Source organism: Panthera leo, chromosome B3 (assembly GCF_018350215.1).
Source record: "Panthera leo isolate Ple1 chromosome B3, P.leo_Ple1_pat1.1, whole genome shotgun sequence".
NCBI classification, from domain to species: Eukaryota; Metazoa; Chordata; class Mammalia; order Carnivora; family Felidae; genus Panthera; species Panthera leo.
Window position 1 is genome coordinate 84,069,429 of NC_056684.1, and position 26,738 is coordinate 84,096,166.

Consider the following 26,738-nt stretch of genomic DNA (forward strand, 5'->3'; position numbering starts at 1 on the left):
CTCTCTCTCACTTTCTCAAAAAAAAAAAAAAAAAGAAAAAATAGGGGCACTTGGGTGGCTCAGTTGGTTGAACGTTCAACTTCAGCTCAGGTCATGATCTCGCAGTCCGTGGGTTCGAGCCCTGTTTTGGACTCTCTGCTGACAGCTCAGAGCCTGGAGCCTGCTTTGGATTCTGTGTTTCCCTCTCTCTTTGCCCTTCCCCTTCTTGTGCTCTGTCTCTCTCTCTCAAAAATAAATAAACATTAAAAAAAACAGATATAGGTTCAGTGGTAGGGGGAGAAAAAGAAGGAACTATAAAAACTTTTTTTAGAGCAACAGATGTCTGCTAGTGGTCTTCTAGTATTTTTCCATTTATTGTGTGAATAGTTTCATTTATTCCTTTGGTTTCTTATAGACTAATAAATAAAAAAAGAAATTCAGACGTAAATGAGGTCAGAGAATTTATCCAGTCATGCTTCTTCATTTGTAGTTGAGAAAACTGAACAGCTAGTTAGTGGCAGACCCAGGTCTGATCTCTAAACTCTGTAGGATTCCTCACATTATTTCCAGTTTGCTTTTTATCTAGAATCTGAAATAGAAAATTTGCCTGTGTAGGCAAAATAGGGAAATAGTCAAGTTTTATGGGAATGGTAGGATTATGGTTGCCTTTTATACCAAAGTGCCTTTAAATTATTTTTACAATTTAGAAGTTGTGGCGATAGGGGTTTTGAATGTAAGCGTATGTTAAGCCAATCTTACTAATTTATTTCTGGTACATAGCTTGTAGACCCTGGAGTTAAAGCATGGACACCCACTAAAGGAAAACAGAATGTGATCATGTTTGTTGGATTGCAAGGGAGTGGTAAAACAACAACATGTTCAAAGGTAAATTATACTTAGTTTTAAAAAAAGTCATGGAACATACATGTTTGTATATATCAAGTTTTATGTTAAAGCCAGGCTAGAATGCTTGCTTTACAATTTTGTGTTATTTGATATATCTTATTATTTTTTTGTAATAGCTTTTTGTACGGTAAGAAGAAAGAATCCCAGAGTCTCCCTTGTGATTGCTTTTTATAAGAATCGTAGACTTCTACATAGCTATCCTGTTTCTTTTACCAAAGAGACTGTTCCTATACTTTAAGGACATGAGGATATGATTTTTGGAGAAGAGAACATGGAAAGTTTAGCTTATCTCCTGTGGTTCCAGGCTCTCTTTTCACAGTGTCCCCCCCCCAACATAATCATAGATCTTTATTTTGCATATCCTTCTACTAATTTTTAATTCATCATACCACCTCTTTCTTCAGAATTAAGTGCCTCAAGTTTGTTACCGGATTTTGTTTCACAAGCCTCAACTATGTTATAGTCTATAAAAAAAGAAAAAAGGATTATTTTTTAGAGGATTCTATTATTATTTATTTTTACTTAACATTAATAGTGGTTAGTATTTTTCACTATGGTAATGTATTGCTTGATCATTTTATGTCCTTTGAATGTTACTGTATGGCAGTTAGAATTTAAACTCTTTAGCAAATTCACCGTGTTCAAAAATGTAGGGGTGCCTGGGTGGCTCAGTCAGTTGAGCGACCGACTTCGGCTCACATCATGATCTCACGGTTTGTGGGTTCGAGCCCTGCGTCGGGCTCTGTGCTGACAGCTCAGAGCCTGCAGCCTGCTTTGGATTCTGTGTCTCCCTTTCTCTCTGTCCCTCCCCCACTCATGCTCTGTCTCTCTCTCTCTGTCTCAGAAATAAACATTTAAAAATAAGTAATAATAGTGGTGTGTGTATATAAATATAAATATATATATATATGTATATATATATATATATAATGGAATGTTTGCTGTGTTCAAAAATGTAATAATAGTGGTGTGTGTATATATATTAAATATATATAATATTATATATTATATATATAATGGAATATAATATAATATAATATATATATAATGAAATGTTATGTTATGGAATGGAATTTATATATGTGTGTGTGTATATATATATATATAATGGAATGCTACTCGGCCATAAAAAAGAATGAAATCTTGCCATTTGAAATGATATGGATGGGGGTGCCTGGGTGGCTTAGTCAAAGTGTCCGACTTCAGCTCAGGTCATGATCTCAAGGTTCTTGAGTTCGAACCCTGCGTCAGGCTCTGTGTTGACAGAGCCTGGAGCCTGCTTTGGATTTTGTGTCTCCCTCTCTCTCTGTCCCTCTTGCACTCTGTCTTTCTCTCTCTCTCAAAAATAAACATCAAAAAAATTAATGAAATGACATGAGTGGAGCTAGAGAGTATTATGCTAAGTGAAATAAGTCAGAGAAAGACAAATACCATATGATTTCACTCATATGTGGAATTTAAGAAACAAAACAAATGTGAGCAAGGGGAAAAAGAAAAGAGAGACAAACAAAGAAACAGATTCTTAGGGTGCCTGGGTGGCTCAGTCGGTTAACTGTCCAACTCTTGATTTCGGCTTGGGTCATGATCTCATGATTTGTGAGATTGAGCCCCGTGTCAGGCTCTGCACTGACAGTGCGGAGCCTGCTTGGGATTCTACCTCTCTCTCTGCCCCTCCCCTGCTCACGTTCTCTCTCTCTCTCTCTCTCTCTCTCTCTCTCTCTCAAAAATAAAGAAACTTAAAAAAGAAACAGACTCTTTAAACTATAGAGAACAAACTGATGGTTATCAGAGGGGAGGTAGGTGGGGTGATGGGCAAAATAGGTGATGGGGATTAAGGAATGCGCTTGCTGTGATGAGCACTGGGTGTTGTATGGAAGTGTTGAATCACTGTATTATACACCTGAAACTAATATTATACTGGTAACTAACTGAAATTAAAGTTAAAACTGTTAAAAATGTAATAATACTACTCTCAGGAGGATATGAGCAGTTTTACTTCAATCCTTAAGTAAATAACAAGAGTAAACAAAAGTATTTTGTGTATAATAATTTGTATTTATTGATATTGTATTTTTTAAATATTATTTTCCCAGTTAGCATATTATTACCAGAGGAAAGGTTGGAAGACCTGTTTGATATGTGCAGACACATTCAGAGCAGGTAATGTGTTTAAATTTGAAAACCGTTCTCTGTAATTTTTATTTTCAAGTCTGAGAACTCATTAATTCTTTATTTTATAGGAGCTTTTGACCAACTAAAACAGAATGCTACCAAAGCAAGAATTCCATTCTATGGAAGGTGGGTTTCTGGTTTTTATTTTGATACTCATGTCTTCTCTAAGTTTTTATTTTATGCTATCTTGTGACATTTTTAATATTTACTTAGAAGTTTAAATCTTTCTGGAACTAAGTAGGGTATAATTAATAAATTATCTTTTATTATTGTACGATGACTCTTCTGATCCAGCCTTATAGATCAGAGTGGACATTATTTAGTTCATAATTCTGCCTGTATTTACCATCCTGCCTTGCATGCCTTCTGACTTGCTTCCCTATTCCTGTTGTTTCTTTTAAGACCTATCTGAAGCATTCCTCAATTAAATACACACTGGTGAATTCCATACTGTTTCTTTAGTACATAATTTTAAAAAGTTGTGTTTGATCATCTTAAAATAGCTTATAATTTGTTATTAACTCAGAGATTCTGATCATTGCTGTCCTTCATTTGATACAGTAGTTCAGGTAGGTAGTTTATACATGTTAGAATGATTGATGAAAAAAATCAAGTCTAGATTGAATTTAGGACTTTTTGAGAGGATAGCATTTTTTTAACATTATTAATATAAATGGTTTATTATACCCTTAGAAAGAAAGTTTAAAGAAGCTAAACTTTGAAGTAATTAAATGAATGATATCATTTTGTTAGTCACTGCCTTCTACTTTTTGGCTGGCTAGAAATGCGAACGAACTTTCGCTTTCATGTATTCTTTATTTAAAATTTTTTCCTTTCAGTTTTATTTATTTATTTATTTATTAAATTTTTTCTTTTTAACCTTTATTTATTTTTGAGACAGAGAAAGACAGAACATGAATGGGGGAGGGTCAGAGAGAGAGGGAGACACAGAATTGGAAACAGGCTCCAGGCTCTGAGCGGTCAGCACAGAGCCTGACGCGGGGCTCGAACTCATGGACCGTGAGATCAGGACCTGAGCTGAAGTCGGCCGCTTAACCAACTGAGCCACCCAGGCGCCCCTCCTTTCAGTTTTTTTATGATAATGTCTTACAGGTAGATTAAAGAATAATGTTAGGAATTTTATCTTTTTAGGATAAGAATGGTTTCTAATATAGATTTAAAAATCAAGGGATAAAAAATCAAGGAATAGTAAAATTTTATCTTTAGGGTTCAAAATTTGTAAATAATTTAGCTGATAATTACTTGAACTATTGGCCAAAGCCAAACCATTTTCTTTTAAAGTTTATCTTCTTTTTTTTTTTTTTTTTTTTTTTTTTTTTTTTTTTTTTTTTTTTTGCGAGGGAGGGGAGGGACAGAGAGAAAGAGGAAGAGAGAAAGAGAATCCCAAGTAGGCTCCACATGGTCAGCACGTGGGACTCAAACTCACAAACTGTGAGATTTCACCTGAGCTGAAATCTGGGGTCAGACGCTTAAATGGCTGAGCCACCCAGGTGCCCTTATTTATTTATTTTGTGAGAGAGAGGGTGATTGAGCACGTGTGAGCATGAACAGGGGAGGAGGCAGAGAGAGGGAGAGAAAGTGCGTGCAGGAGAATCCCAAGCAGGCTCTACATGGTCAGCGCAGAGCCTGATGCAGGGCTCAATCTCACAAACTTTGAGATCATGACCTGAGCCAAAATCAAGAGTTGGATGCTTAACTGACTAAGCCACCCACGGACCCCCAAAGCCAGAGCATTTTTAAACAGTTATCTCAATACCATTTATTAAATAATCTCTCCTTTGCTCATGTAAACTTAAGAAACATCATGTATGTGTGGAGTAAAGTATTAGTGTATCATTGTTTCCTCTGGGAGGACTGAAGGGAGTGAGACTGAGGAAGAATTTGAACTGCATCTCGGCTGTTAAATTTACATATTAGCATTTATTTTAGGGGGTGGTACATGTTGGACTGTTTGTTATATTATCATTTGTTCTGTGTTAAAAAAAACTATTTCACATAAAACTTTTAAAGAAGTGAAAGCACTAACAGTTTCACTTCCTAGTTACCAGTTTTTAGTGTGTCCACCTGTGCTTTTTTTCTATGTCAGTACAAACAACCACACAGAAAGATAATTTTAAATTGAAATGGAGTGTTAACAGTGCCTTGTACCTTGATTGTTGTGGTAGTGGTTATATGTAAATTTGTCAAAACTCATCAAAATGAACATTTAAAATAGTGCATCTTCCTGTATATCAGTAGACCACTGTAGAGTTGATTACAAATGGGATCTTTTTTTTAATTACAAATGAGATCTTATGACTAGATTGTGATTACGCTTAGGAGGGAGTGTGGTGCTGGTTATTGTTTTTTGATCTGGGTGTGTTTGCTTTGTGAAAATTCAGAGTTTATAATTTGTGCAGCTTTTCTGTATATATATTATACTTCATTAACACATTTACAAAAAAATGGGATCTTAATAATTCTGGAATAGATAATATACAATTTAATGTAATTCTTTTATATGACTTTTTTTTTCAACATTCTCTTGCCTGGTCTCACCTGCTTATTTTCCTATATTAAATTTTAAAATTCCTTATTAAGTTCCAAAAAGAAAAATCTCTCTAAGATTTTGATTGGAAGTACATTGAAACCAATTAATCAACTTAGTGAAGAGTTGACATCTTTACTGTATTTGTATAGTTAGCTTAGAAACCTACTATGTCATTTTTGCTTTAAAAACTTATGTCCTTAAATATAGTAATTTTCTTCATTTAAATCTCACACATATTCTTATCAAATGCCTTCATACCTGATTTTTATTGTTAATTTAGGGGGAAAACTTTTTTTAACATATGTCCTTTCATTTGACAGTATTGATCTGTATAAGAAGTTGCCACTACTGAAAACAGTGCAAATTAAAATGGGATTTCATTTCTTTTTTTTTTTCTTTAATTTAAATGTTTATTTATTTTTGAGATGGAGAGAGAGAGAGAGGGATAGAGGGAGATGGAGGATCTGAAGCGGGCTTTGTGCTGGCAGCAGAGAGCCCAACGCTGGGCTTGAACTCATGAACTGTGAGATCACAACCTGAGGCAAAGTCAGACATTTAATTGATTGAGCCACCCAGGAGCTCTGGGATTTCATTTCTTGATTTTCAAGTTGAAAAGAGTTTTGAGAATTGTGAAAATGTGGTGAAATAGGAATGAAATTAAACTTTTATGGAAGACCTTTTCCTCTTAGGAGCGAAAAGCCTACCATCAAATGTAATAACATTCAGGTTATAGGAGTACCAGAAGAAGAGAGAGAAAAGGGGCCAGAAAATTTATTTGAGGAAGTAATAGCTGAAAATTTCCCTAATCTGGGGAAGGAAACAGACATCCACATCCAAGAGGCACAGAGAACTCCCATCAAAATCAACAAAGAAGAAACAAAAAGCCTAAATTATCATATCATTTGATACAATTTCAAGCTGTAAGAATATGTCATCACAATTTCAAAGAAACAACATTATGAACTCTTCATATTGACTATGTTTTTAATACCAAGAAATTGAAAAAACCTCAGATGACCAACAATAGGGCATTTATTCAAGAAATGATTGCGTAGCCATATGATGGAATGCTATATAGCCTAAAAGTCATGTTTTACAAGAATAACGGTTTTATAAAATGCTTACAAAAGGGTGTTAAATGGGAAAACGTGTGAAACACTAACTCAGTCATTTATTTTAAGAAAATATAAAAAGTATCTGAGGAAAACACATTCAGAGAAGACATGTGGCAGAATCACATAGAATTTTGTGATTGGAAAACTGGATATTGCTTGATGATACTCTAGAAGTGGTTTGCTATTTTTATTTTTTTTTTGTTTGCTATTTTTAATATTTATTAGATATTGTTATTCTAAATTGCAGTTGTGATCATTATGACTTTTTCAGAATGCATTAAAGGTGTAGAAACAGTTTCCAAATTATTAGTATTCATAAGTTTTGCTCTTATGGTTGTTGTTAAATCATTTGTCCTTGTTAAATAGCTATACAGAAATGGATCCTGTTATCATTGCCTCTGAAGGAGTGGACAAATTCAAAAATGAAAATTTTGAAATTATTATTGTTGATACAAGTGGCCGCCATAAACAGGAAGACTCTTTGTTTGAAGAAATGCTTCAAGTCGCTAATGCTATAGTAAGTAGCTTTCAATTTAATAACATTGTAAGGACTTTGGTTAACTTAATTGCAAAACCTGACTGAATTTATGATCCATGTAAATTTATAAGTTATTTTTTGCCTGTATGATAGATTCCAAGTAAGTTATTTCTATTTTGGGTACGTATATCTGTATGGTAAGGACTTAATTTTCTCTAACTAGGTATGAAATTTTTATAAGTAAGTATCAAAAATTTCCTTTCTTACTTAATTATCTTATTAGTATATATAAGAAAAAATAAGAAACAAAAGTTTAGAATTAACTTTTAATATCTGTTGAATTTCCTTTCTGTAAATTATTTAAATTGGAACATTTACCTGAGATGGATTTTGAAAGATTTTCAAAATGAAGCACTTAAAAATATTAATCATCATTTAGTGTCTCTTTAAAATTATGATGGAAATAATCTGGGGAGAAGAGGCGGTTTGTAAATAATCTGTAGCACATATTTTGCCCATGAACCCACGTTTTGCCATTGAAGAGTTGGCAGTAATTCTTTAGTTAATGGTTAATGCTAGTGAGGTTTTCTTTAGGCATGCCATTATTTTGACCTAGTTGAGCAGAGCTTAGGGAAAGAGCCTCACCTCTGTTTTATTAATTTTGGTTTTAGTGCATACTCTTATATGTTTTTTCCTCTGATTTACTTTTGCTATTCCCTTTGCTTAGAATGTGATTCCTCCAGATCTTTGCATAACTTTTTTCCTCTTTATTCAGGTCACACTTTAGCTAAAATGTTACTACCTCCAGAGAGACCTCCCCTGGCTGCCCCACCTAAAGAAGCCTCCCACATCTCAAAACTCATATTCTCTATCTCATTTTAATTATCGTACATCTTAAAGTTTACTTGCCCATTTATTATTTGTCTCCTCTGACTAGAATGCAAGTCTTATAAGGACTAGGATTTACATATTCATCTCTTTGTCTCAGGACCTAAATGGTGCCTAATACATAGTATTTCCTCAGTAAATGTTTACTGATTGAATGAATAATTATTTATAATAAATATTTTTCTATAGCTTCTAATGATGAAATTTGCTTAAGAGCAGGAAAAATATGTATTGTTTTCATTTAAATTTTCTAGCAACCTGATAACATTGTTTATGTGATGGATGCCTCCATTGGGCAGGCTTGTGAAGCCCAGGCAAAGGCTTTTAAAGATAAAGTAGATGTAGCCTCGGTCATAGTGACAAAACTTGATGGGCATGCAAAAGGAGGTGGTGCACTTAGTGCGTAAGTATCATTGATGCTGTTGTCCTAAGTCTTGGGCTTGTGTGTGTGTGTGTGTGTGTGTGTGTGTGTGTGTATATGAGTGTATTTATGGCTTTCTTTTTGATCATTAAAAATATATTCAAGGCGGGGCACCGGGGTGGCTTAGTCGGTTGAGCTTCCAACTTCGGCTCAGGTCATGATCTCACAGTCCGGGAGTTCAAGCCCTGCATCGGGCTCTGTGCTGTCAGTTGAGAGCCTGGAGCTTGCTTCAGATTCTGTCTCCCTCTCTGTCTGCCCCTCCCCAACTCATGCTCTATCAAAAAATGAATAAACGCTAAAAAAAATTTTTTTTTTAATATATTCAAGGGGCCCCTGGACGGCTCAGTCAATTAAGCACCCGACTCTTGATTTTGGCTTGGGACATGATCTCGCAGTTCATGGGATTGAGCACCATGTCAGGCTCTGTGCTGACAGTACAGAGCCTACATGGGATTCTCTCTCTCCTTCTCTCTGCCCCTCCCTGCCTCCAAAGTAAATAAATAAACATTTAAGAAAATAAAATATAGGGGCGCCTGGGTGGCGCAGTCGGTTAAGCGTCCGACTTCAGCCAGGTCACGATCTCGCGGTCCGTGAGTTCGAGCCCCGCGTCAGGCTCTGGGCTGATGGCTCGGAGCCTGGAGCCTGTTTCCGATTCTGTGTCTCCCTCTCTCTCTGCCCTTCCCCCGTTCATGCTATGTCTCTCTCTGTCCCAAAAATAAATAAAAAAACGTTGAAAAAAAAAAATTAAAAAAAAAAAAAGAAAAGAAAATATATTCCAATATATACTCAAATTTAAATAATTAAAAATAAAATAAAAATATATTCCAATAGTGGACTTAATATGGTCTATAAAAGAAGTTTAAATTGAAACAGAATTTTGGAGTCTTTCTGGTATAGTTCCGTTTTAATAGGTGAAAAATTTGAACTGTGTACCTTTGTCTAAATACTCTGTAATCTGCTAGAAATTTGTTTGCCTTTTTGAGATTATTTTATGTTTTCTTTTTCTTTGCAGAGTTGCTGCCACAAAAAGTCCAATTATTTTCATTGGTACAGGGGAACACATAGATGACTTTGAACCTTTCAAAACACAGCCTTTCATCAGCAAGCTTCTTGGTATGTACATTGGTAGAGGATATAGAAAAATCTCCAAAAAATAGCATAGATCTTTGGGATGGATTAGGATTTTAATCCTGCCCTCTCATTGACTAGTTCAGGAAAACCAATACCTTCCATGATTTATCTCCCTCACCTGTAAAAAGAAGGGTGATGGTTTTCTGCTTCTTGTGGTTAGAGTGGTAGAATGAGCTACTCAATGGAAAATTCTTAGGAAAAGTTTTAGAGCATAATACAAAAATATGTGGTTGTGGTAATAGCAGGGGTAATGGCAGTAAAACTTTTGTACTAGGTAATAGAGTTCGAGAGCATGGAATTTGGAATCCTGGGCTGGAGTCCCTGCTTTGTCACTCTAGGTTCAGTTTTCTCACCTGTAAAGTATGGTAGGAATATCTGACCTGCTATCTCACATGGTTATTACCTATGTGCATGTATTTTGTATAATGTAAAGCAGCATATGCTATTGTTAATTTTTCTTTTTTTGGGTCTTGTAGGTATGGGTGACATTGAAGGACTGATAGATAAAGTCAATGAGTTGAAGTTGGATGACAATGAAGCGCTTATAGAGAAGTTGAAACATGGTATATGAGTAGCAAAAAGCATTTGCTCTCAGATGTCTTCCCATGATTTCTTTTTGATAAAGCTACTGTTAATTTGTTTGAAATGATAAATCTCTTATTAAAGTTAGTTCTTCAAATGTTTATTTTCTACATGATTTGTATGCAAATCATTTTAAATCTCAGATATGTGAGCAGTTGTAGAATTGAGTATTTTTATTTTCTTTCTTGTAATCAAATTGCCTTAAAATTAAAATTGAAATGGAGTTTCTTGAAGTAAAACAGGTTAAATATAGGTTAGAACACTCTTCTAAACTGTTTACTTATAAATTAAGTGTGTGTATATATGTGTGTGTGTGTGTGTATATTATTTACATTATAAAATATAAGGAAATTTAAAAGAATGAGATTAATAAACACTTTTTTTGACTCCACATTAAAGACCACTCCTATAGAGAATATATGTTGTGATTAAGAACTCAGTCAAGTTCTTAAATCTATCATACCTGAATTTATATCTGATTTATTTTCAGCTGTATAACTTTTTCAAATTACTTAACCTTAATTTCCTTACCTGTAAAAAGTAGGTAGTACTAAGTATCTTCCTCATGGAGTTGTGAAGATTAAATCAGCTGATATATATAAAATGTCTAACACATCAGAAGCATTCAACTATTATTATTATTGACCATTCTGTTTTTCTCAAAATGATCTTACTTTTAGTTTCCATGGTCACATACTATCCTGCCTCTTTCCTCTTTCTCACTCATGTTGTCAGTTACCTATGCCTTTATTCCTGTTTTAAATACTGGTATTTTTCAGGGATCATGCTAGGTCATCTTCTTTCTCTGGAGCTTCAGACTCCTATCTGTATGTTTGTTAGACCATTCTTGGATGTTCTGTAGACACTTCAAATTCAGCATATCCCGTATCTTCCCATCCTAACTTCCCACCCCCTTGTTACCATCAATGAATGTTAACATCATTTGTCTTATTGCCAGAGTTAGGAACTTGAGTATTGTCATGGACTCTCTTATTTCTTCCTCACCCTGCCCATTACTTTTCCTGTCAGTCAGCTTGTCCTACTGATTTTACCTCCTGTCTTCATTCCATTCCCTTCTCCAGCTCCAGTAATTATGCAAGTTTACCTCTTGCCCAGATTGTTTATTCTGTCTTTTATCAGATCTTCCTGTTTCTTGGATTCTTCCCCTTGGATCTATTTTTTATACTGCAGCCAAAGTGATCTTTCAAAAATGCAAGTCTGATCCTACTACTGCCTTTCTCAAAATCTTTCAATGGCTTCCCCTTGCCCTTAGAATGTTTTTACATGAGTCTACCATCAGGCTGGCTGGCTGGCTTAGTTGGAGGACCATGCAACTTGATCTTGGGTTTGTGAGCTTGAGCCCCATGTTGGGTATAGAGATTACTTAAAAATAAAATCCTTAAAAAAAAATGACTACCATCTAGCCCACATTCTCTACATCATTTTTGATGCTGTTCTTCATAGGATTCTGTGTGCCAATCATGCTGAATTTCTCTCAGCTTTTAAATGTACATTGCTATCTGTCTCCTCTGTGCCTTTGCCTATTAGGTATCTTCTTCCTGCCTCCACCCTCCTCTCCCCAGCCATACTGGGCAGCTCCTACGCATATTTAAGTTTCTCCTTCTTTAAAAGGGACATTTTACCTGATCCCTGGACTGAGAACTCTCTGCTTTATGTTTCCATCGCGCCCTCTAATTTTTGTATCATTCATCACAATTCTTAGATACCTGTCTTCCCTGCTTGAAGGTGAAGGTAAGTTTCATAGCTGTGTTCCTCACTTTTTATGTTTACAGTATCTAGCAGTTTCTGACACTTAGTAGATCTCTAATAAATATTTATTGAATGAATGAATCTGTCCCTCATGGCCTGGCTCTTTCCCCCTGCCTTCCTCTATCTTGAACCGTCCTACCATTGCTTCCACTACCACACTAAACTGGGTAAAGTATCCCTACTCAGTCTACTTTTTGACTCTTAGGTCTCTCCTTATGTCTGCATTTTGCTTCTGCTCTTAGCATTTTACTCATTTCTGTGGTCACCAAGGGCAAAACTAGTAATCTTTCTTTTTTCCCTTGGTTCCCAATATTTAAGTGTTATCTTTCTTTTGTTTTCAAACTCTTCACTTGGGTTCCATGACAGTGAATTTCCTTTGTTATCATGGCTTCAATTGTCATGTATGTATAATGACCAAATAATATTTCAGCCTTAACTTTTTCTACCACTGTTTAATTCTGCATTTCTAGCTGCCTGCTATAACATTTCTTTTAAAATATTGTACTGCCACTGAATTTCAGAATGGCTAAAACCAAATACCTTTTCCATTTATATCTTTAGGACATAAATAGAAAATACTCTGGATGTTTTTGTCATTGTTAATTGAAGTTAATTTACACGTAATGAAATGCTTAGATCCTAAGGGTATCATTCCATCAATTTTGACAAATGCATAATAACCCATATCCATCAGGAAACAACATTTCCATTATCTAGAAAGTTTGCTTATTCTCCTTGCCAGTAAGTACTTCATAGTATAGGAATCCTAGAGTATTCCTTTTTTCCCCCACCTGGTTCCTTTGACTCAGCATCATATTTTTGACATTCATCCATGTAGTTGCATGTGCCTGTAGCTCGTTCTTTAATTGCTGAGTAGTATTTCATCCACAATCTCTCCATTTTCTTGTTCACGGATAGCTAAGTTGTTTATAAAATGCCAAATGATCTTCTAAAGTGTTTTTGCCACTTTACATTCTCACCAGCAGTATATGAGAATTCTGCTTGCTCCATATCTTCTTTAACTTTTGGTGTTGTCACACTTTTTAATTTTAGTCACCCTAGTGGGTAGAGTTTATCTGCCTCGTTTTCATGTTTTTTGTTGTTTGTTGTTGTCCATTTTCTCTGATAGAATGTAAACTTCTCTAGGATAGGATCTGTCTGTGCATCTGTGTATCCTGTACTGCATTCATCCTATGATCTTGCCCAGAGTAACTGCTCAGGAATATTTGTTGATTAGATGTTTTGTAAGTGTGCTTCAGGATGAACCCATGACTAAGGAAAAGATTAATTTTATTGAATGGAAATGTACACCTTCTAATATGTCTGAATAATTTATATTATATTTCAGGTCAGTTTACGTTGCGAGACATGTATGAACAATTTCAAAATATCATGAAAATGGGCCCCTTCAGTCAGATCTTGGTTAGTTATCCTAAAGAGTTTGTTTATTTTCATATTCTTTTGTTTTTCATTAAAATTTTAAAGAGTAGATGCATTTACTTTCATTATTTTTGCTGTTTGGGTAAAAATGCTTTAAAAACTTAGTGTCAGAATTAAAGCTGAGTACTTAAATGTGAACATTGTGAACAATTTAATCTCAAGCTGTTGTTGATTTTATGTTTAAATATATCTGTTTTAGGGGATGATCCCTGGTTTTGGAACAGATTTTATGAGCAAAGGAAATGAACAGGAGTCAATGGCAAGGCTAAAGAAATTAATGACAATAATGGATAGTATGAATGATCAAGGTAAGATGGCAGATTACTTGATTTAGAGGACAATGTTCTGAATATTTACAAGTGGATTCACTGTGTTCTTGTGGATAAGATGGGGAAAAATTTAGATTGAAAGATTGTTAGGTAGATTTGTAGCCCTCTGAAAGCTCTTACTCAAAGGGTTGTTATTACTGGATTGACTTTATCAGAGAGAGAAATGTCTAATACAGTTCTCCAAATGAATTTCATGAAAAGAACACTAATTTTTCATGATGATGATGGAAATAACTTGAAAGGAGAGTTCTGTAATCAAATAAATTTGGGGGAATTATGGGTTAAAAAAAACTATTATTTATTATAAGTCTCCTTAGTGCTCTCATATACTAACATGAATTGGGAATCTGTCAGAAAGAGAGATAGTTTAAGCAATGTTTACAAACTTATTTTATACTGAAACTCTCGGGTTTCAGTCTTATTAGAGATACACTGCTCTCCGGGTGCCTGAGTGGCTCGGTTGTTTGAGCATCCGAGTCTCCATTTTGGCTCAGGTCATGATCCCAGGGTCATGGGATTAAGCCCCACATTGGGCTCGGTGCTGAGCATGGAGCTTGCTTGGGATTCTTTCTCTCTCTCTCTCTTTCTCCCTCTCTGTCTCCCATGCGTGTGGGCACTCTCTCTCTCTAAAATAAAAAAAAAAATTTTAAAAAAGGAAGAAAGAAAGACATATACTGTTCTCTGTAATCCTGCATTATACTTCCAGGTCTTTTATGTAATCCTTAGCTCATTAACATTTATAATACTATGACCCCTTTATCTTTTTTCCAGTTTTTTAGCACCCTTTCTGATGCAGCCCAGAAGATACGCCAAACAGTTTTTAGGTCTAACTCTACCACTTGACCTCTGACTTCATTTACAAAGAAATACAGGCTTTTGGCCTTGAACTTCCTCAACCATTGGCTAACTTACCAATACGATTGTGGCAGCCACAAACCACTCTTCAAGCTTTTTCAAGGACCTTAGGTCTCCTTCAGTACAATCCTCTCCTGGATCTCTAGTCTCTTCTCATCTTTTGACTTTTCTTTCCCATCAGCATATAAACATTAAGTTTTTTGAGCTATACTTCTCTCTCATGCTTTTTTACTCTTTTTCTCTTTCCAGTCAAACTTCTTCAAAGAACGGTTTGTATTTTTCTCAAATTAGTGAAATCTGACTTCTGTCCCCACCACTGCTTGGAAATAGATACTAAGATTTCCAATAGCCTGCTGGGCTGCTCCATTGGATCCTTTTCAGTCTTTTTCTTGACCTTTACAACATTGACTGTTGTTAATCACCTTTTTTTCTTGGTTTCTGTTATACCATCTCCCCACTTTTACTCTACTTTTCTTGTTAACCTAGTTACTTTCCCAGCCTGTCCCTTAAATGAATACATACTACAAGTTTTGTCCTCTGCCAATGCTTCTTCTCATTCTGCTCATTTTCTTTGAATAATTCATCCACATCTGTGCTTCCTCTACTGCTTCACTGATTATTTTTTGTATTCTCTACCTCTTTCCTGGGCTCTAGGCTTTCATAGTAACCCAGATAAGACTGTGTCTTTCTCATCTCTGAATCTTTAACACCGTGAAAAGTTTTGTATGTAGAATTAATAATTGCAGCCATAATTGGAGTATTTACTCTGTCCTGCTACTGTCCTGAGCACTTTACATAGACTAACCCATCTAATTATCACAGTCACTCTCAAGAGACAGTTCTGGGGTTAAAATCCATTATTATATAACTTTTGTAGATTAGGAAACTGAGATATAGGAAAGTTGAGTAATTTGTCCAAGGATGCTAGCTACAGAGTAGAGAGACTGGGCTTCAAACTCAGGCATTTTGGCTCAAGAGTCTACACTCTGCACCACTTCCTTTCTAGATGCTCACTAAATGGTGGGCAGACATCTTTATTTACATAATTGAAAGTTTTCTGAGGCACAGATCCAAAATGTAGTTTTTCTCCCTTGGTGAGTGACGCTTCATCTATCTAATAGATACCTATTTACTCAGTCACCTAAGCTAAAAACTGGGGTCAGCCTAGATTTGTGTCCTTGCTGATTTTCTGTCTAGTGGTTCAACTGATGACAGAGGTAAAGGTATTGAAGTGCCTAACTTTTTCCTTTTAGTTGTGTCAGTTTTCTGTCAGGTAAGCTCTTTTGTTGGGTACAATACATATTTAGGATTGTTGGGTCTTCTTGGTGAATTGACCTTTTTATCATAATGTCTGTAATGTCCTCCTTTGTCCCTTGTCTATTTTGTCTGATTTTTAAATTTTTTTTTCACGTTTATTTATTTATTTTGAGAGAGGGAGAGACAGAGTACCAGCAGGGGAGGGGCAGAGAGAATCCCACGCAGGCTCCGTGCTGTCAGCACAGAGCCCAATGAGGGGCACAATGTCAGGAACCATGAGATAATGACCTAAGCTGAAATCAACAGTTGAATGCTTAACTGACTGAGCCACCCAGGCGCCCCTGAATAGTTTTCTTAATGGTTGCTTTAGGTATTATAGTATGCATACATATTTAACTTAAAACAGTCTACTTCTATCAGTATTTTACCACTTTTAGGGGAATAGATAGGAACCTTAACATTATCTTAGATTTAGTGAGTTCCATTTCCTTAATATTTCTCATATCTTCCCTCTTCTCTTTGTCTCTAAATCCCCTACATTAGTTCATACACTCATCATTTCTCTTTTTTTTTTTTTACACCCATCATTTCTTACCTAGATTGCTATCATAGGTTCCTAACATTTCCCTTTGTCTTTTTTCATCCCTCTTTTCAGTTTGTATTCTTCATTGCCACAAGAATGGTCTTTCTAAACATAGAAAGTTCTGGGGTCAAACTCCTTCAGTGGCTCTTTAATGTTGTCATAATGAATTTGAAACTCTTAAACCTGGCTTACAAGTTCTTTATAATCTTGTCCTTATCTACTTTTGGAACTTTTTAAATCTCAGCTCTTATCCAAGCCTGGTTTCTTCTACAAAAAACTATTTTTATTCTAGAAATCCATGTTCTGCTTCCTAGAATGTCCCTTGCTTTCTCTTCTTTACTTAACCTCATACTTGTTCTTTAGGACAAGAGTTACCTTGTTACTCAGTTAAAGAGAAACCATCAGCATGGAGCCTTTCCTGACTTTCTTCTTTAAATTATGTCCCCTTTTGCTATTTGCTTGAATCTATCATGTTGCTTACCATGATATGCTGTTATTAGCGTGTCTTTTTCTTCACTACACTTGAGGTCTTAGAATGCATATTTCCTAAATATTTTATAGTGAAGTTGGGGCTTAAAAGCTGCATTTATGAAATGGATTTAGGTTTTAATGACTGTAAGTTTATTATGAGACAATTTGCTCTTTATTTATATCTCATTGGTAATCAAATTTCACCTGGATTTCAGTTCACTTCTGGATGATATGCTTAGAGGGCATAGACAAATTAGAAGATATATTTAGGAAATGTTATTTGTAATCTAGAGGAAATTCACAAGAATTTGAAATAGTCTCTCAAATTCTCAAATATTTGAGAATATCTGAAAGCCCTATTCTTTGTGTCTGGCAAGGAGACATGTATGCAAATAGGAAGAAGTGCCATAGAAACATACTTCATTTTAATATGTGAAAAAAAGATTTTCCATAATTATAGGTATAATAGGATGGCATAGATTACTATATTTTATTATGTATTTATTTTTAAAGTTTATTTTGAGCGAGTGCTCACGTGTGCATGCACGTGTGCATGAGTGTGGAAGGGGCAGAGACAGAAGGAGAGAGAGAATCTGAAGCAGGCTCCATGCTGACGTGGGGTTTGATCTCACAAACCATGAGATTGTGACCTGAGCCAAAATCAAGAGTCAGACACTTAACCAACTGAGCCACCCAGGTGCCCTGGAAATATTTTCCATAATTATAGGTACATTAGAATGGCATAGATTACTGTATTTCAGATACTGGGTCACCTCTCCTGGGGATATTAAGATGGAGGCTAGGTGACCATTTATTGGGGAATGTTGTAGAGAGAATGAAGACATAATAGAAATTTTGACTAAAGTCCATCCTGTTCCTGAGATTGTATGCAGCTAAAGCCAGAAGAAATACACATAATACTCATAGAGGTATAAAAATGCTGAAGGGGTGGGGCGCCTGGTTGGCTCAGTCAGTTAAGCGTCTGACTTCAGCTCAGGTCATGATCTCACAGTTCGTGAGTTTGAGCCCAGCATCAGCCTCTCCACTGACAGTGCAGAGCCTGCTTGGGATTCTCTCTCTCCCTCTCTCTTTCTGCCCCTCTCCCACATGTGTTTTCTGTCTCTCTAAAGTAAATAAACTTAAAAATTAAAAAAAAAATGGGGCCCCTGGGTGGCTCAGTCGTTTAAGTGTCCGACTTCGGCTCAGGTAGTGATTTTACAGCTTGTGAGTTTGAGCCCCGTGTAAGGCTCTGTGTTGACAGCTCAGAGCTTAAAGCCCGCTTCAGATTCTGTCTCCCTCTCTCTCTGCCCCTCACCCGTTTGCACTCTGTCTCTCTCTCTCTCTCTCTCTCTCAAAAATAAACATTAAAAAATTTTTTTAATTAAAAAAATTATTCTTAAAAAATAAAAATAAAAACTAGAAATGCTGGAGGGAATTAACTCATTATGTTATAGAAAGGATTAAAATACTAATAATAATTACTTGATTATAAAAAATATAACCATGGGGCGCCTGGGTGGCTCAGTCGGTTAAGCGGCCGACTTCGCTCAGGTCATGATCTCGCGGTCCGTGAGTTCGAGCCCCACGTCAGGCTCTGTGCTGACAGCTCAGAGCCTGGAGCCTGTTTCAGATTCTGTGTCTCCCTCTCTCTGACCCTCCCCCGTTCATGCTCTGTCTCTCTCTGTCTCAAAAATAAATAAACGTTAAAAAAAAAATTAAAAAAAAATAAAATAAAAAATATAACCATTATTTTGTTGATGATAGGTAGAGCCTACCTACTTCCACTTGCTTAAGTGCCTAAATTTGTGATTTAAGTGTTAGTAGTTATTTAGAAATGAGCAGTTTTCTTTTTTGAAATACACCTTATGCTTCTAATATATGCTCTGAGGAGCAGGTGGATATGAGATATGGAAAAAGTGGACATGGGTTTCAAAGGTTTTCAGAATGTTCTATTTTACTTAAACTGTGGGGTGAGTACATGTTTATTTGTTTTAAAGTTTATTTATTTATTTTGGGAGAGAGCACATGTGAGCAGGTGGAGGGGCAAAGAGAGAGAAGAGAGAAAATCCCAAGCAAGCACCTCCTGTGGGTGCAGAGCCTGATGCGGGGCTCCATCCCGTGAAGGAACCATGGGATCATGACCTGAGCCAAAATCAAGTCAGATGCTTAACCGACTAAGCTAGGAGCCCCTGTTTTATTGTTTTCATAGCTTATGAATATTATAAATGTTCTTTTGAATATATTCCATGTTTAATTTTTAAAAATAAGATGCAAACATGGCAGATGATGATAACATTTGTTAAATTTGGTGGTGACTTCATCATTTTGTTTTCGTGTGTGTGAGGTATTTGTACATAACTGTTTTGATAATGAATGTTAATTGTATGTAAGTGATAGTAATTAATCCTCGTCTACAGAACTTGACAGTACTGATGGTGCCAAGGTTTTTAGTAAACAACCAGGAAGAATCCAAAGAGTGGCAAGAGGATCAGGTGTGTCGACAAGAGATGTTCAAGAACTTTTGACACAATATACCAAATTTGCACAGATGGTAAAAAAGATGGGAGGTATCAAAGGACTTTTCAAAGGTAAGAAAAGAAACAAACTCCTCATTTGTTAGTATTGAAAGTAAAGAAAGAAGGTGAGAAATTAAAAGCCAGGAGTGCTACCAGGATTGGCAAACATTGCTGAATTTCATGTTATATTCAAGTACTTCTTGAATGTGATCTGTGATTTATCTGTTTGCACATTCAAAGTAATAAATACTAATATTTAAAAAAAAAACAAATTTAATGACTTTATTTTTATGATGTAATATATATTAAAGACAATTTAGAACATATAAGAAAGAATAAGAAAAAAATCTTAAGGCACCCATTACCTTTTCTCTCCAGAGAATCCTATGGGTTTTATTGCAAATAACATTTGGTAAATGAGTGCTTTCTTCTGATACGTCATGACTATTTATCTGTATTGTCAAATATTCTTCAAAATATAACTTTGAAGCACTGAATACTCTCCCAGGTATGCTTGTATCTTCGTTTAGTGCAGTGGTTATTTATGTTGATCCATTTGCTCCTGTATCAGTATCAGTTCCTGCATCAGTTCCTGTGCAGTCTTCCATGAGGCCAGGGATTTTGTCTATTTTGATCAGATACATAGTAGATGCTGAATGAATTTTGTAATTATTATTTCCAATTGGTGGTTAAATGTTTTCTCAGTATGTGTTTTTTAAATTACCACTCAAGTTTAACATCTCTTCATACATGTTTTGGTTTGAATTTCTTTTGTGAATCACCTCTTAGGTTCCTTGTTTATTTGTCTCATTTTCCCCCCTATTGCTTTGTAGTAACTCTTTAAAATGCTTCGTTTGTGTCTGCAAATATTTTACCCAGTTTTCATTTGCCTTTTACTTTTATTTATTTTTTTTAGTGAAAGGAAGCTTTCATTTTTAATGTAGCCAAGCCTATTTATCATTTTCTTTGATTTCCTTTGTACTCATAAAAGCCTTCTCCATGTTGGTACCACAATAGCCACCTATACTTTCTATTTTGGTTTTAGTTTTTAACTCTTTATCCCATCTGAAATTTATTTTGCTGTGTACTGTATAAAGCAAAAAGATGTTTACTTTTCTAAAGAGTTAATCAACTGTCCTAATCCTCTTAAAATTTATTCTAATTTTTTTTCTATATTTTCTATATTGAAATTTTTTTCTATGTTTCTATATTGTTCTATATTATATATAGAAGTTTTTACTGCCTTTTGTCCTAGACACTTATTTTCCATGCTTGTTATATTCTATTTTGTTTTTTGTGGCAGGGAGAAAAGTTAGACTAACATGTTTAAAATTGTAATTCCTAACATCACATGCTGTTTCAGATAGTGATTATTAAACACATTATGTCAGTTTAACATCTTTCTCAAATAACGCTGACTATTCTTGATAGAACTGCAGATCTAAGCACTGATTACTCAGTAAAGGCACAATCAAGATGAAATGAGCAGTGGATGTGGCACACATTCTTGTCATACCAGGCTCTTGATGTTCTTTTAGAAGTTTTAAGTCCTCGGAAACAAATACATATGACAGTTTACCAATAGACACAGAATTCATGTTTTACACAGATTTATTAATCATGAAAAATTTTTCACGGATTTTACCATGTTTTATAAAAACATATTTTTCATTCATATATCTTAATTCATATAACTTATTCAGATTAGTCAGCTTTGATGCTCATTTTCATAAATACTTTTGAGAAGCACCAGAGTTATGTTCCTTTGAAATAATTTTGCTTGAAGCAGCTCTACTTACTCATTATTGTTACATCGACAATCTCTTTTGCTTCCTGTCTCTTAAGACCACAGCAGCTATTCTCTTAAAGGATGCTCTTTCCTGTTTTGCCTCAGAGTGCATCTCTTTTATTGGCTTCCTTTTTTCCTGTGGAGTTTCAACCAAGTGTGTGGAAATTCATTGGTAAATGGAGTTGCATTATTTGTCTTTCTCTTGTCTGAAGCTTTTCATTATTTTTAATAGCTTCTTAGATATATGCAAATCTTCATGCTTTCTCAGAGTCATTATTTCATATTCATTTACCAGCAATCCAGGCTCATTCCTGATTAACTCTTATCTATAAAGTCAGTTTTTTGTTTAGCATTCTCCCGTATGACTATTAAACAATTGTTGTTAGAGCTTACTGTTAATAACCACTGGATACAGTTTTAACAAAAATAGCCCTTAAAAAGTCCCTTGAATGTCCCTTAATATAGAATTTTAATATAGAATTTTGTTCTTTCTCAAAAATATGTATGTAATTGAGATAAAGATTAGAAGGGAATATGTATAAATAGAAATAATGTGTTTAGGGTAATAACCTAATACCTAAGGTTATGGGTGATTGTTTAAAAATTTTACTCAATTCATTAAATTTTCTTTGATACCCTGATTATATTACATTCTTACATTCTACATTGACTCAAAACCTTTTTATTTTTTTTCAGGTGGTGACATGTCTAAGAATGTGAGTCAGTCACAGATGGCAAAATTGAATCAACAAATGGCCAAAATGATGGATCCAAGAGTTCTGCATCACATGGGTAAATATAAAATTGTTGCCACTTTATAACATACAGTTTTAATTTATAAAGGTTGAGTTTTAATAAGCCTTCTGTTGTGATACTATGAAAATCTGTTCAAAGATGTATGGTTTAGGGAAATGGCCATCTGAATTCTAAGTTGAATGGTTGTAATAGTGCTATATAACAGAGGTTTTATTTACTCTTCTGCTGCCATCAGTGTGATTTTTTTTTTTTTTTAATCTTTATTTATTTTTGAGAGAGGGACGGAGTGTGAGCAGGGGAGGAGCTGAGGGGAGGGAGACACAGAATCAGAAGCAGGCTCCAGGCCCCGAGCTGTTAGCACAGAGCCCGACACGGGGCTCAAACTCACAAACTGTGAGATCATGACCTGAGCCGAAGTCGGACGCTTAACTGACTGAGCCACCCAGGCGCCCCATTGGTGTGATTTTTGAGCAAGATACTTAATCATCTTCTGTTAATGTTTGAAGACCTTTTGCCCTAGTTTGGAATCTGGGTATTTTCAATGAGACTTTGAAATTATATAAGGATTCTGAAACCCAGTTATACTTTTGCCATGTGACCTATGAAAAGTTCCTTAAACTTTCTGAAACTCACTTTCCTCTTTTGTAAAATCACAGATAATAGCTCATCAGGACATTGTGAGCTAATATATATGAAAGCATTTAGTACAGTTCTGGGCATACAGATGTTCAATAAATGGTAAATTCTTTTCTTCCTGTAAGTCCTATGAAACAACTCCTCTACTCCCCTGAATTGGTCATGATTTACAACAAGAGTCTTTTGGACTTCCCAGAAAAAATTTTTTTGTTTAGTTTTATTGACTTCCTATTGTGTACCAGGTATTGTTCTAAGATCCTTTCATATATTATCTCATTTATTCCTTATAACTTGATGAGATATGTTATTCATTCTGTTTTACAGATAAGGATATTGGTGATAATACAAAATTTTAATTGGTTTGTTCTTTAAGGCTGATGACCAAATTGCAGTCAGATCCCAGTAAATTTTTAGAAGTTAAAGTACTTCTTAGGCAAAAGTAATGTTTCAAGTTCTGCATAATAATTATCTGAATTTACTCTACTTTCACTCTAGGTGGTATGGCAGGACTTCAGTCAATGATGAGGCAGTTTCAACAGGGTGCTGCTGGCAATATGAAAGGCATGATGGGATTCAATAATATGTAAAGAAGATGCCTTAATATAAACTGACTCAGTTGATTACATTATTTGCTGAGACCTCAGAGTTTCCCTCCTTTTTGCAAACAGGAAAAAAAAAGTATTTTTCTTGCCTGTCTTGCTCTTTTTCTTCTTCTCATCTTTTTTCCCCCTCCTTTTCTTCCTTCCTTCTTTCCTCCTTCCCTTTGATATAAGGGAGGAAAGTATAGTTTTTGTGGAAATCATTCTATTTTTGCTTTAGATTTTCTTCTGTTAGTGTTCACCACCATAATACTTCTTAAGTTAAACAAATCATGATGTAAAATTTAGTACTTAAAAGTTTTTAATTGTCTCAAAGGCCAAGCATTACATTTGTAAACAGTCCTGGTCAGTAGTTACATGATGTCTCAATAAAAGTGCTGTAAAATAAACTTCAAACTCGTTATAAATTAAGGGGTTGTTAACTTTCTTATGATTTAAATTTATCAATGTATCACATTAAAAGGCAGACAGAAAAACCAATTGCTATGTCACTTAAAACTAGTCCTACATGTATACCTTTAATTGGAAATATCATAGAATAATTTAACCATTAGTATTAGGGATTTTTGTTTAACTTAGAGTAATTACGGTAATTTTGCCATACAAATCATAGGCCTGCCATTTAAATTGAAATTGTGAATTTGTTTAGTTTACAATATAATGTTTTGTATATAGCTTCCATTTTCTTATCTCATATTTTTGAAGACTTAATGACAATATTTGGTTTTTTTTGAAAAGCCAATTTTGTTTCTTACACACCAAAAAAATCTGTTTGATGAAACTGATGTACTTTGTTAATAGTTAATGTATAGACCTCCTAATGGGAAAATAATTGCATATATTAGGCTGTTAATACATATTAAAAATAATAAGACCATGACAAGGTTGATCTGGTTGTTGGTTACTTTGGATTGCTGCATAGTACATTTAGAAAAGTGGCTTTTAAATAAGTTATGAAATTAAAAATACTAGAATAATTATTATACTTATTCATTGTTGATCATGAAGACTAGATATGGTATAGTTGTGTATTTTGAGCTATAGTGAATTGATCTTCAGCACAGGATTGATTTGTAGTAGTAGGAGAGGATATTTTTATAGTATTAATTTTTTATGACTCAAGCGTTTCAAAAAGGTCTTATAAGCCAAAGTATCTTTTAAAAATAATTACAAAAAGAGTGCAACAGATTTTCTGGTTTACTTGGGCACAGATTTTTATATACCACTAAATTATTTTTACCAGCTAAAAATTAGCATACTCCTATAAAACACTGTATACCCTATATAAATGATGTATCTTGTACTCTGCAGAAATGTCATAAGGTCCAGCTATAGAAATTTGACAATGAGAAAATGCTGTTTTCCAAATTAGTTTCTAATTAAACTGATGCATACCACCTTTTCTGGGCAAGCATTTTTGTGATTTCTGTCCTCGGGGTACCACTTTTCACTTTGACCAAAAAAGGAAATGAGACACTTGGCCAAACTTTATGACTAAGGTATTGCTTTTAAGTTTTTTTTGTGTCTGGTGCAAATTATATTTTTCAGAAGCAAAAATAACAGTGGCAAAGGACAGCAGAACACCTAATTCAGCTTCCATTTCCTCTTTGGTAAGACGAGGGCACTGGAGATGCTCTCTAAACTTCTGATTTCATTAATTCCTCAATCTGACATCTTTAGTTGCAAAAGCTAGCCTTCCATTCTCACGGTTTTTGTCCAAGTGCAAACAACGTAAGTTTGACAGCATAAATAATTTGACCAAATTTCCTTTTATTTTTCACTATTGTTAAAATTGGTTCCTAAGCTTTTTGATACCTGTTATATTCCCAACTTAGACCCCTACGTAGATCTACTATTGTATAACATTGGATTCTTCCTGAAGTTTATTATAATATGTACAAAAATAAAACTAGGTGTAGTTCCTAAGCTTACAATGCTTATGTAATTATAAAACAAAAACTCGGAAATTAATTTCAACAAACTATAATACCAACAAAGGGCAAATTAGTGGGCAATTTCATGTGATGGATGTCAGTATTTTTCTGGAAGTATCATATTTGCTGGCATATAAGATACAAGGTAAGTATATACAATGCATTGCAATTTTATGGAGTAATTTATTGGAAAAAATTTAAGTACCTTTCATATGTAGTAAAAATGATTTCAAAGTGTCTTATATAAATCATTATTTTGTTCAGATAAATACAGTACATTATAATGAGAAGAGTTCCTAGGTCTGACATGCAGTACTATACTATCTTGAGTATAGTGTCATGTAGCTAAAAAGAAATGTAATATTGTCAATAAATACTGATCTACAGAGGTAACAAAAGCAGGAAATTTACTAGAACTAAAGTCTCATTATGCATATTCCTATAGGTAGAACATATAATATTAATACCTTATTTCAGTGAATGTAGAGGGTTTAAAAAGTAAGCCACAATATAAAAATAAAATTGATTTCTTTTACATATAGCTTTAGTACATACAAATATTTCAGTAAAAAATGGAAAAAGCGTTTAAATGCAAAGGAATTTTAGCTTGATGTTTGTGTATGTGGTAAAAGCAAGTATTTTACAGTTTGTATGAGAGAGTAACCAAGGAATTTGAATAAGTTCTAATAAAAACTAGATCTGTGAGAACCATGGCTAAATAATAACAAAATGTATGTAACTTTTGATCTTCCTTAAAACCCAGAAATAATTTTAATAAAGCCAAATAAGTTATATCCAAAACTAGAAATCCATCATCACACCTCATATTTAGATAATTTTGTTCATTGCTTGTATTTACCAGATTCGAAACGGAGTGGTCATCTTCAAAATTTTGCTCTAAAATCCAATTACCATACTCTCAATGTTAAGCCATTGCATTAAAGTTGAGTCTAACATCTTCTTTGCTTTCGAGTCATACGTTACAGGAATGATGAATTTATATCTCCTATGTTGGGGGCTTAATTTAAATTTAATTTCTAGAGAGTTGAGTAGTCTAAGAGTTATCTTTGTTAAATAGTTGTTGATGTGATGTGAAATTTTACTATGATAGTTTTTTTCCCATACTTTGCAATTAGAGGGGAGTAACTTTGTGTTCAGTGTCAAGTAGTTGCTAACCCAAGAATCTAGGCCCTGTCTCTACTGACCTGGTATCTCTGATATGGGTATACTGAGTATGAGGTAATTTCCAGATACTTTTAAAGTGAAAATATACCTTGTAATCTGGTGATTATGGCGTATTTCCTTTGATAATATGCATGTGGTGCCACTCAAGTTCTTTTGAGTTTGGCATGCTTGTGCTACTATCTGCAATTTTCTCATTACTTTTCTCTCCATCTGAAATTATCATTTGAAAAGCATGTATCTTTTAGCTTCATTTGGCTTACAGGGTTCTCTCAGCCTAAAACAATGCGTTTCCTGGTACCAGTTGAATCTAAATGGAAAAACAGTCAAGTAATTACACAGCAGTACCTACCTGTAACAAGGATAATTTAGATGAATCTGATCCTTAGACAATCTCC

General features: G+C 34.7%; 1 protein-coding gene across 3 annotated transcripts in view; it reads left to right on the forward strand.

The window, feature by feature from the left end:
* SRP54 (signal recognition particle 54) overlaps positions 1–23,263 on the forward strand; it is a 39,135-nt gene extending 15,872 nt beyond the window's left edge. For all 3 annotated transcript variants that reach the window (XM_042942972.1, XM_042942974.1, XM_042942973.1), the window contains 12 exons: positions 760–864; positions 2,979–3,045; positions 3,126–3,183; positions 7,090–7,240; positions 8,344–8,492; positions 9,523–9,623; positions 10,118–10,204; positions 13,342–13,415; positions 13,633–13,741; positions 19,346–19,516; positions 21,930–22,025; positions 23,121–23,263. In XM_042942972.1, the coding sequence (XP_042798906.1) occupies positions 760–864; positions 2,979–3,045; positions 3,126–3,183; positions 7,090–7,240; positions 8,344–8,492; positions 9,523–9,623; positions 10,118–10,204; positions 13,342–13,415; positions 13,633–13,741; positions 19,346–19,516; positions 21,930–22,025; positions 23,121–23,212 (1,260 nt within the window). In that variant the 3' untranslated portion in view covers positions 23,213–23,263. The remainder of the gene's footprint in view (positions 1–759; positions 865–2,978; positions 3,046–3,125; positions 3,184–7,089; positions 7,241–8,343; positions 8,493–9,522; positions 9,624–10,117; positions 10,205–13,341; positions 13,416–13,632; positions 13,742–19,345; positions 19,517–21,929; positions 22,026–23,120) is intronic.
* Positions 23,264–26,738: the final 3,475 nt, after the last annotated feature.